Source organism: Protopterus annectens, chromosome 4.part1 (genome assembly GCF_019279795.1).
Source record: "Protopterus annectens isolate FY-2018-M chromosome 4.part1, PAN1.0, whole genome shotgun sequence".
Lineage (NCBI taxonomy): Eukaryota > Metazoa > Chordata > Ceratodontiformes > Protopteridae > Protopterus > Protopterus annectens.
Window position 1 is genome coordinate 810,785,831 of NC_056734.1, and position 12,620 is coordinate 810,798,450.

At 37.0% G+C, this 12,620-nt stretch overlaps 1 protein-coding gene across 2 annotated transcripts in view; it reads left to right on the forward strand.

Moving 5' to 3' along the window:
* The window catches only part of LIMS2 (LIM zinc finger domain containing 2), a 668,134-nt gene that overhangs the window by 267,572 nt on the left and 387,942 nt on the right, over positions 1-12,620 (forward strand). For both annotated transcript variants that reach the window (XM_044070568.1, XM_044070570.1), the window contains exon 4: positions 11,731-11,851. In XM_044070568.1, coding sequence (XP_043926503.1) covers positions 11,731-11,851 — 121 coding nt within the window. The remainder of the gene's footprint in view (positions 1-11,730; positions 11,852-12,620) is intronic.

Sequence of the window (12,620 nt, forward strand, 5' to 3'; positions counted from 1 at the left end):
TGAGGATTGGCTGTTTCCAAGCAAACTGTTTGTTTCTTCTTGGATATCTAAAGCCATTTCTTTTTGTTATTATTTTCAGGGCACAAGCCCTTCTGTTAAGGCTCATTCTATTAGGGCTGTGGTGCCTTGTGGTTATTTTTTCAAGGGTTTGGATACTAACTCTATTCATGAGACAGCTACCCGGACATCTGTGCATACATTTACCAAGCACTACAAGTTAGATGTGATATCCAGAGCTAGAGCTGGTTTTGCTAGGGCCATTCTTCATGGGTACATAGACAGCTGTGCTGGTTCTTCCTCTTCCTCCCAATCTTCATGAGCTTTTGCACTCTCTCTATTGTAAGGAGTACTGCAACAGTGAAATGGAAGGACATAGTACAGCTGTGTAAGAACTTACCGTAATGGTTGATGCCCTTCTCTTCACTGTTGCAGTATTCATTCCCTCCCTCCTCCCCCTGGTCCTTTTCTCCTCAAGATGCACTTGTTACCTGTCTCCTCCTTGCACTGGCATTCCTGTGGGGGCTCTCAGTTCTGAGGATGGTACATCTGGGCATCACCTTTATGACCTATGCTATACGCAGGGAGTATGTGTGACATACGGCATACCTTAGGCAGCCTAAAGGCTTTGGAATATTGGCCGGATGTCTGGCTACCGCTGGCAGGGGAATCCCTATTGTAAGGAATACTGCAACAGTGAAGAGAAGGACATCTATGATTATGGTAAGTTCTTGCACAACTGTGTTTTCTTTTATCGTGGAAATGTTTAGACTATTGAGGAGCTGATGCATGGGGCTTATCAGCTTTAGCTCAAAACGCTGGGACATAGTTCATCAGTTTGGTCATTGTTTGTACTTTTATTCTGTATAGTATGGTTGTTAGAGTTTATTGCTTTCAGAGGCTGGATTGTGCCAGTTCCATTTCTAACACTGGTATTATTTAGTGAAACTTTGTTTATATTTTCAGTCATAGTTTTAGTGTTGAAGTTGTTTAACACTATATTTGTTAGTGAGTATTGTTTAAGTAAATTCTTTTTTTTTTAACAGTTGTTTTTGAGCTATATTGATTTACATTATTTGAGTGATAGTTTGATGAAGTAATAAAGTTTAAATTCAATACACAATCAAGTTTAACTATACAAGTCAAGTAGTAAAAAGAACAGAGATGGATAGAACAACCAAAGCTGCAAGCAATATTAGATGTAAGTGGACCTTGTGATATTTAATAGTCAACCTGTTCTTATATTCAGCATAATCGGCCTCATGTCACAGTGCTGTTGTCAGTAGTGGCAACTTGCTGAGACAATATGCATTACAAGCTAATAAGCAGTACATTCTGTAGTCTCGCCACATATATTATCTGATTTTTGCTTGTAGCCTGAATATGGTTGGATCTGTCGAAGACTGGTTCACCAAAGCTCATTTGATTGTGTTTCTGTGGTTGAACATAAATTTCTGGATTCTTCTTTTTTTCGGCAAGTGGGGTTTGCCTCTTTCTGTTTTGTCACAGACTCCAAAGTTTCTAAAATTTTGGTTAGTATTTTTAAAAAGTTCAGAAGTTGCACCTGGTTGACTGGTCTTGAACCACTGGTGTTCCACAATGTGTTTTTTGGTGGATGCAACTTGCATCTTACTAAGGAGTTGTGTTATTGAGGGGGTGGTCTTTGTCTGTCCAAGAGAATTTGTGAGCTAAAGGTTTATTACCTCCTGCTTGCATTTCAGAATGATTCATGCTATCCAAACCTTATTGTTCAGCTTGGATCAAAAGGCAGATTCTGACTATATTCATTTCATGCCTCAGATTTAACTATTTCTCTTTGACCTAACTACATGTTCCCTACCACTTTTTCCACTTGTACTGTTCTGCATAAGTTACATAAGTCTGTTTCTGTACTTCCCTCTCTTTGTATTTTACTGTTGATACAACATGCTTGACCTTTTTCTGTAGCAATCATCCTACAACTCTAAGCTAGCTATCATTTTGTTACTCTGTTTTATCAGATACTGAACACTTGCACAATATCCAGCACTTCTGATCTGTATCTAAACAAGCATACAAAAAAGCTTTACTAGAGCTAGAAAGATAGCCATTGTCTGTTTTTATGTTTAGTGTTACTTTAATCTATTGTAGCCGTTTAGGTTATTGTAGTAGTTACTTATACCTAAACTGTTACCTCTGTACTTTCCTAGCCAGCCTGATGCCACCTTATAGTATTAGATCGCTCACTATGTTTCATTCTTGCATACTAATATACGCTGATTATATACTGCTTATTTCGTCTGCATGTTACATATTTTGTTTGAATGACTAACAGTTTGTAGTCCACACTATCCATTATGTTCCAGAAATATTTAACAGATGGCAGTCTGCATTTTATCATCACTGCATGTTATTTACATATGTTTTTGTAATTTAGTTACTCTATGCTGTGATGCTGATGTTTTTGTTCATTGGGATATTCCTGGCCAGCAGTTAGTAACTGGTTATTCAAATGGACTGATAGTGACAGTTTCATTTCTGCCAGTAAACAGAATGTTTCTTACTAATATTTTCATTTATAATCATTCTAGCTTTTCCTTTCACATTACATTTTGATGCTGATATAGATATAAAACTCTTCAGGGTATTTCTTGGTTTCTCTATGTGCTATTTTATGCAAAACATATCCAATCTCTGAGTCCCTGTGAAGTTTTAAATGTGAAGTCATAATTCATCTCATCTTAGGTATGGACTGAACAGCACACATTACTTGCATAAAAACAGAATCTCGCTGGGTTTGTAATCACCTGCTTACATAGAGGGGATCTTATGTAGCACACTTGTATCCTTCTGTTTATAAACTGTTTTTCTAACTTTATGATAGTTATACAGTTTGCTTGCTGCTTTAGTACTTTTACTACCAGGAAACTTCTGTTTATTTCATAATCTTTATTGCCACTTTCCTATTTCTTGTTACTTTCTCACTCCATAGCATGTAGTGCTTCACTTTGAGTAGGACAACCTGTTGCCTGGATAAGCCTTTCTTTCATGTCCGTTCTTTATCCTCCATTCTGTCTGATTTCTCATACTTTTATTGATGTGTTTTGCTTTGTCATTCTCCTCTTAGTCTTTAGGAATGGATTATATCATAGAAAGCTTCTAGACATGGAAAAAAGTCATCTACATGTTCTTATTAAAGTTCACTCTGCTTCATGTTTAATAGTTTATTCTAATTTTCTCAGTGACTGCACTGTTCATTTCCATACTCCGTGGTCTCATACGAGATGCTAACCTCATCCTTCGAGGAAGCCACTAGCTGTGACACTTGTCCTTTGGTTCATGGGGTTTTCCCTCATATAAGAATAGACTGTCTATTGACCATTGAACTTTTCCCAAGTCATAATACTGAACGTCCCTTGCATCCTCTGAAAAAGACCCATAGGCTTGTGAGATGTATATGGTTGATGAAACACAGTATATACATTGTGCAGTGCTTTAATAATCAGTGGTTTCCATTATTTTTTCTGCATCTGATGTTCGGCTCACTGGTTGGTAGATGACACTTAGTTTTCTTTTCTTGTGCTTGGGTTCACTGCTTGGCAACAGCCACCAGATTATCTGCCTTTCAGCTTAGGTGTACTGTTCAGTAGCTGATCTGAGTTTCTGTACTTCTGAAGTGTGTCTTATGGCTCTAGTTAACTGTAATTTCCTTTCACTGTTATTACACTTACTGTTACAGTTACTGCTGATTCCTGCACCACTTTGGCTAGTTTCACTAGTCCGTTTCTGTCATTTGTTTCCCAACCACTGAGATGAAGCTCGTTACTAAGGAGATGTAACTGATTCCACAGTGGTAGATGGTTAGTCCTAAAGAATTGTCACACGGTGTATTTTTTTTGTTAATATTAATGAGTTGACTCCTGTCTTTATTTAAACAGTCAATAAAGCATGTTTGCTCAAAGGCCTTAAGTGGTTACCTTGCTGCATATTGTATTAACCTCATGAAGAAAAAACAGTTTAAAATAAATTTTATAAATATGTTATGAATCTCATTCTTCAAAAATCCACGGAAACTGGTAGAAAAAAGAAGAATATCTTTAGCTTTAATTATCAGTCTTAAGTATTTTTTTTTTCTTCAGGAACATGCCTTATGGCTCCTGTACCTGTATCCATTTGGCCCCTTCTGTCATTGTAGAGGAGCCTGACATCCTGGTCTAGGCAAAGTGTTCTATGGCCTATTTGTTTCTGCCAGGCTAGCCCTGTCATTTGTTTCCCAATGGATAAAGCCAAAGGTATGCAGCAGACTGGCTTGGTGTCCTGCACAGCAGCCTTCCCCACTCTGGTGGAGTGTTCTCTTCAATGGCTTCCAGAGCAGTAAAGCATGCTGCTGCCCATAGGGAGTATGCTTCTACATCCCTCAGTCCCACAGCTTATGTGCACGTGCACTATGGCAGTGCAAGCTGTACAGACTTGTGTTCCATGGATGTAGCATCCAGTGCTCCTGCTAGGTGCCACCCAAATGGGGAACAAGAACTACACCCCCCCATGTATCCTCTGTTTATCTCCACAGATGAGTGAAATAGGAATTTCTGTCAGTGACAATTTGGAACACTGTATCATCTGTCAGAGTTTGTGTCCTGTTTATACAAGGCTAGTGTACCCCATTTATTATTTCTTCTTCCTTGAGAAAGTGCAAAAATAGTACATCTTTCAGTTTTTTCAACAAGGGCCTACAATGGTGCCATTGAAGGTGTAAGGGCTATTTCTTCATTTCAGTACTTTGGCATCAACACCTTTTGAAAGAAACCAATAAAAAGAAGTCACTTTATCAATGCAAAAAAAAAATGCCTTTAAACAGGGATAGTCAGATGCCAGACAGAGAGACCTATATTTTATCCTTGTCTGGACTGGACACAACTGAACTTCCAAAACTGAACATCTTCATAAGAATTGTAGAGCTGGGGTTCTTGCTTCATTTGTTATCTGTACATTAACAAATAATTGGAAACTACAGCTTGAATTCTTAGATATCTTCTAATTATTCTGATTAGAGAGCTGTGAAACCATGTTTTGGTGCAAACATTTTTCTCACCACAGAATATATGAAATGTCAACATTTCTGGTAACATTTCCAATGAACTTTGCAATGTAGGGTACACTTTTTTGCAATACTTCAACTGCAGAATGACTAATTTTAGAACAGAATAAATCATATTTATTTATTTATTTACATTTGTTGACTGGGAATGTCCGACTGGACGCAGGTCCATTTTCAGTGGAGGCCCGGGGAGAAAATCTCCACAAATTAAAATATTACAGACATAGTTACAGATGAAGAATCCTAGCAATTAAAATATTACATAGTTGCATATAAAATGTATGGCCTAGTTTTAAATTGAATGTTAAGAGTTCATAACTTATTTAGTTATGAATCTGTGTCTGAGTATGTACAGGTATATATGTATTATATTGTTAAACCTTTGGAGAGATGACATAATCATGACTATAATGCTCTTATAGAGAAATGCATTATGTAAGATGGAGTGAAAAAGCAGATTAATCAAATGTAGTCCTTATAAAACAAACAAACCTTTGTGTATATACTCCAAAAATATTTTTCAGTGCTTACATTTCAATTAAATATGGGACACTTCATAAAATGTATTAATGTACTGTCCTATATCATCTATGATAGTTAAAAGATAATTTATTACAAGCAAATAGATTCAGTACTGCATGGAGCTTAACATTGTTTCTAATTTACCTCTTATGAAGTCATACTTGCCCTTGGAAGGAAAGAAAACAAGGTCAGCACATACTCCTCAAGCATTTCTGCTGACTTGTTTAAACATGTATTTTCTGAACAATATCTTAATGCATTATTTGCTTATCAGGTTTCTGAATGTACTGTACCAATGAGCAAAAAGACTAACAGTTCATATTTCTTCATCTGGAATAGACTCCTAAAATTAATTAATATAGAAATAATATATATCTATATGCGTATATGTCTGTATTGTGATGTTTCATGCTACTCCCTGTACTTTACTTATAGTATTTTCAAAGTAATAAAAATGGACTTTCAAGCAGGAAATGAAGATCAAATATTTCAATACATAACACAGTTTTTTTCCAGTTATAAGCACATTTTCTTGCTCACAATAAGTAGACCTTGTGTTTTGAACCCATATTTTTAAACTTTACACAACAAAGGTATTGTTGTTGATTCAGTTCTATGCATATCTTCCCAGATATTTATTGAGGTCCTAGGGTTTCCATCAGGAAGTGCTAAAAATGCATTATTACTTCCTCTGAAGTGCAATATAGAAAATTGATTGGTTCGCTGATTATAACATGTGAGACATGGACGCCAAGAAATTCACCTTTTGCCAGAAAGATATTTTCTTCCTCATGTACTAATGTATTGATTCAGTTCATATACTTTCCTGTCTTAAGATTTAAGATTGTGTAATTAAGGTAATTTAACAATCTACAAAGAGAGGTTCATATTGTGTTTAATAGAGATTTTGTTCTTTTTTATTATTCAAGAATTACCCTTCTGGTTATCAAGGTTATGTACATATTTTTGACAGTACTCACTCACACTCTAAATGTATATATGTATGTATAATATATGTGTATGTGTGTGTCTATGTGTATGTATGGTTCCCCTTCATATGATCGAATTTCTCTAAACTCGAAAGTCATAAACTCAAAACCAGAATCTCGAATTTAGAGAAACTCGAACATATGAAAGGGACAAAAAACCCCACCTTTCAAATGTTTTCGCAGGGGGGCTGCTTAAATATACCTACTCCGAGATCGCACTATAGTGAAGGAAAGGGAAATCTCCCATTCCGCGCTATACGAGTAAGTGCAAAACGGAAGATTTTTCATTCCTCCGCTATAGTGCGGTCATGGAACATTCACATTTAAACTGCTAGGGTACAGGGGACCTGGCCCCCTGCAATAAGGTATGTTATATTTTCATTTTTTAAACCTAAGGCTCCCATTTACAATTTCGAGTGAATGGAAGTTCGAGATTCTGGTCTCATGATTATGAATTTCGAGCTTCCATCCATTCGATCTTGTGAAGGGGAACCATATGTATACATGGGGTCTATATTAGAACATCGAAGTTTCAAAACTTTGAATGTACTAATATCGAACTCTATTCAGCGAAAGCTGAAAATATTGAAGCAACAGAAAACAGAATTTTTTCCTAGGGAAAGAATTTGGTTGCCCGTTTCTGCTGGTTTGGTATTTTTAGCTCTGTGGTGGAAAGTTACGGGTCAGGTTCAGGTAAGTGTACGATTGAGTGCGAGTTAGGGTAGTTAGGGTTGGGGTGCAGGTTAGGTATGTGTGCGATTGTGTGGATGTGAGGGTTAGGGCAGGTTAGGTGAGTTAGGGTTAGGGCACGGGTTAGGTATGTGTGCGATTGTGTGGACGTGAGGGTTAGGGCGGGTTAGGTGAGTTAGGGTTAGGGCGCGGGTCAGGTAAGTGTGTGATTGTGTGGACGTGAGGGTTAGGGCGGGGTAGGTGTGTTAGGGTTAGGGTGCAGGTGAGGTAAGTGTGTGATAGTGATGGACCTTAGGGTTAGGGTTTGGGTTAAGGTAAGTGGATAGTTAGTGATTTGTGTATAGTTTAGTGTAGGGTTAGGTGTAAGATTTTAGGTATGTTTGTGGATTGCTGTTTGTTTAGTGTGCTTGTGTTGTGTATGTGTTTTGGAACAGTGAATTTTTTTCCCTAGGAAAGAAGTCACTGTTCTGTATGTTCGATGTTTCAGCTTTCGCTGAATAGGGTTCGATATTAGAACATTCGAAGTTTTGAAACTTCGATGTTCTAATATAGACCTGTATGCATGTATGTGTGTGTGTCTGTATATAAACACAATTTGCACATATACAATTTTTGTATATACAAGCTATGTGCATGCATATATGTACCGGTTCACCTGTTTCTGAAAAATTAACATTGAACCCTATGAGTCAAAAATACTAAAAACACAAAATATCTATATAACATTTGTCGTCATAAATTGTAGTAGCAATTCTACAATCGCATCACAGAGGAAATGTCCCTGAAAAGCACTCTGCAAACTCGCACAATATGACACATTGCTGTGAAACTTACTGTGATGATACATTTTTGAACTAAAGCCACTTGTTTCCAATGCATCAAGGACCTTTAACTATGCCTCTCTTTATATATTTATATATCTATCTATATCTATCTATATATATATATATATATATATATATATATATATATATATATATATATATATATATAGACAGATAGCTATAGATACACACATGCGTACACACACACACACACACACACACACACACACACACACACACACACACATTATATATATATATATATATATATATATATATATATATATATATATATATATAAAATATGTGTGTGTGTGTTAGTTGCAGATTGCATTAGAAAAAGTTTACAGTTACCCCAAAGAACTATGCCTTTGGGGAACACAGGCTTGAAGAACTAAAGAATTATAAACAACATGGGTTATATGTTATATATAGTACCTAATGCCACATATGTTAGCCAGCCCTGGTTTCTTGCAGAGAATATTTCAATATCAGGAGCAAACTGGGGCTGAGGAAATGGGTGTCAGCAGGTAGGTAACCCCAGATGTTATGATTTGCTGCTACAGTGATCTCTTTTTGAAGATCTGCTGTTATGGTGAGTACTTTACACAGTGCTGTACTGCACCCCACTACTGAAGTTAGCAAATAAGTTAGTATTTAATACTTATTTGTTGCAGCATCACTCAGGCTAGAGTAGTGTGACTGGTCAGTAACTTGACACTGATTACTGACTGCACTACTGTAGTCAGGCTGTTAGCTTATTTTCTGTTTGAGGCACCATACATATCCTTAAATTTAAAGTTATGTACTTATAAATTGGATCAGTATACTTACAGCATCTGTGTTTATATATTTATTTATAGTCTGGATAGCCAACCGCATAAGGCAGGAATCAAATGGAAAGGACAGTTTGAGAACTGATCATTGGAAAATCATTTTAGTGGTCACAGCTTGATGAAACACCAAAATAGCCTGTGCTCCAATGGCACAGGTTGACCTCTCCCCACTAACTTATGTGTATATCAAGTCCATAAATGTCACAGCAGTAGGGTAGAGAGAAACTCACCAAAGCAGTGCACAACATTCAGTTGACAAGGTGCTTTGGATATACCATGATCTAGTAAGTGGTTTCTGGTAGTAATCCTTTATGGAACACAAGACATTTGGTTACGTATATGTGGAATGCTTGTTAATTGAGAAAAGGTTGCTCACGCCCTTCATCAATCCCATTTCACAACGATAGCCAAAAGATATTATTTCTCTTGTTTTCAGTTCTGTTTTCCATGACAATTATGTGTGTACTCTTTAAATCTATCTGTAGGGCACTTGTGTATCCCCTCTGAGCTGTTTCATTTTAAGTTAAGTGTAGCAGCTGTCAGTACTCGTAATACTATGTTGTGGGATGTATTGTGTAAAAGAGGTGCCATAATTGTTTACTGTTAGGTGGAAGTAGATCACATGGGGATGCCGTGTTCCTTGACTGTTTCATTGCGTGAGCTTCTAGTCTCTGCTAAGTAGTGACTCTTGCAGTTCTCAACACATGAAAAGTGTTTGTGGATGCTGATTGTTGTGTCCTTCTTCGAGCCAGCCATTTCTTTTGTACCTTGTCTGTTCCTGAACCCATGTCATGCATGAGTGAATCAAGTCACCACCATTAGAAGCCAAACCATACAGCAGTTTCTTTATCTATATAATTTAATAGTGCAACAGAAATCCCTACATATATAACTTGTATACAGTCATATTGAGCAGATCCCATAAAACATTACCTATGTTTCTTGACTAAATTTTCCTATATGTCCCCTCCCCACTGAATATGTATCTGACCTTTGCAATCCCACTAATAAGTTAAGACCATTTCCCATCTATTTGAATTTTGCCTAGCTGAAATCTAACTGTCTTGTTACAGTACCATTTCACTGTCCTTTGCCAGTGATAACAGACCCATACAGTAATCAGATTACTGGGGAAATACACTGCTGGGATGGTAGTGCTGTTCCTCTTTATAACCTCCAATTCTAGAATTACCCAGTTCCAAATTCCTCACATGAGTTGCTTTTGAGAAAAGCACCTTGAAAGCAATTGAGGATGACACAGCTGTTTTTGTCAATGCAACTGAGATACCTTACTTTCCCAAGAGTTGGACTGGTGTATTTGGTCATATTGTCTGTTTGATCCCTGTCGTGATTTTGACTTTAACGTGTTTCCTCGGGCACTTTTCCACCCCCCACTTTCTCTGTCTCTTTTAGAAGCATTTGTATGCTTGTTTTACAGGTAGTGATACAAAAAATGCTACAGGACTTCTTGTCTATATTTGGGCACTGGGTGTATCTGGTTTTCTGTGGCTTTGCTTTCCTTTCTCATGTATAGTATATACTGAACTGAGTAGTCCTGGGTGACTGTTTTACTCTGTTCAGCTGATCATGACTATGACATCTAAGCTAATGTTCTTGGAAAGGGCTCCCAAGTTTGAAACCTTGCTTCATTGTTTTAGTATTGATATTGTTAATCTTGCATACTTTTTAATTTCCTATCTTGCTGTTGCTACGCTATCCTTCCCTTCTCCAGCAGTGCTCCCTAAAGCTCCCTAAAGCTTTTAACATTCCTTTTGTTTCCTACTTCTACCATTTCTGTATTCAAATGAGCTTGTGTCATACTTCCAGATTGACAGTTTGACTGTGATTAAGACCATAAACTGCAACCGAGCTTCATTGTGTGTAGTACTGGCTTTGGTTTCCTCAGACTCCATTCTGCTTTCTGTTGCAGTAAGTTATGTAACCAAACAGTAGTTCAGGGACACCCCTGAGAAGAGGCACTTGTGCCTAATGGTCTTACAAAAGTTAACAAGTAAAGAAAATAAAATAAATCTAGAGTTGGAATGTGATGCTAGTCTTAATACTGTAATAATCAAATCCATTAATCTAGTTCTGGTTGATATTACTTAAGATGGTCTCCCATATTGAATATTGCGCATGTGGAATATACTGTGAAGAGGTTCCATTCACAATGACACCACTAGTTAGGTTTGTAGACTGTTTCCACCCACGTAAGGTTTTATGCAGCCTAGCAGTAGGGACTTTGAAAAGTTCCAGTCCTGGTAGTTTCAGCACACCTCCATTTGTGTGCCTTAGAAGTAAGATCACATTGCAAACCATGGTGTATCATCAAAATCATGGAGAGTTCTCAGAGTACAATCCTAGCAATGATGGTTAGCTGTTTCTAAATCTTGGATACTAGACTATATTGTATGACAAAGCCCAAGACCTTTCCTTTGGGATATGGTGTCATTACTACATAGCAACCATAATATGAAACAAGTGTTACCTTAGATGGTAAAGCTTAATATGAAACGGTTTCTGTTTTTCACCTTGAAATTTAAAGTAATGCTAAAGAAATAAGAACATATAAGGTATAATAATCAAAATAAGTTTCTTGCATCTGAGTGGTAGTAAAGAGTTCCATGGTCAAAAACTGAATCTTTTAAAACCAAGGAGATAATGCTTTTGTAAAATTTTGTTTTCAGTGGCCATTTTGATAGCAAAATAATATGCTTTACAATGGCAAGTTTAACAGTTAAAAAGTGTACATTCAATCTGTATTAACATTAATAGAATATTATCTTTTTTCCCAGGAGAGTTCATTATTGGTCGTGTCATAAAGGCTATGAATAATAATTGGCATCCTGATTGTTTTTGCTGTGAAATCTGCGATGTAGTGCTGGCTGATTTGGGTTTTGTGAAGAATGCTGGAAGGTAAGGAACGATTGACCCATCACAGTAGGTTCCTGCTTTGGCCCATTTAGAAATGCTGGTATATCTGATATTGGACAACCCACATTTCATTTCATTAATTGCAGTCCGTCCTTTCTTCCTGTGGAGTTGACTTTCAGCTCAGCATTCTACATTTGTTCACAAAGCAGCTCATTTTCACTGCCTTTTCATTTGGGAACATCAACAAAGGAGGAACTTGGTAATGACAACAAAGAATGAACTTGTTGATTTTAATAGCTATTGAAACTTGTGGATCTGTCATTGTTTATAGATGGTGCCGCCTCATCCCATTACTTATGCTTCTCGATACTACAGTTCTCATTTGTGCATCTTTTCTACACACGACTTTCCATTAGTCTGTGCCCTCTCCTCTAAAGCTAAATCTCTGCTTTTAGTGATTCCACTTGGCTAAATGCCTCTTTGGTGGGACAAAAAGCTATTCTTTATTATATTGCCATTAATTAATTAATTCATTCATTAACTGATTACTTATCTCATGTCAGTTAGCTCTGACAATTACAGCTATGAAGTGTTAGCGACTTTCTTCCTGTGGTTCAGGATTTGATTCTCTCCATTTGTCTGTGTAGGACTTTGAGCAAGTCACTTAGTCTGTGCTTCTGGACTGAGTCTGCAAAGGTCCATGGGAATCAGTTAACAAATCGAAATAAATAAAAACTAAAAGAAAAATCTAGCCAAGCTAGATTTTCCACTGTGTGATTCATTAAAACCTCTTTTTTTAGAGGTAACATGG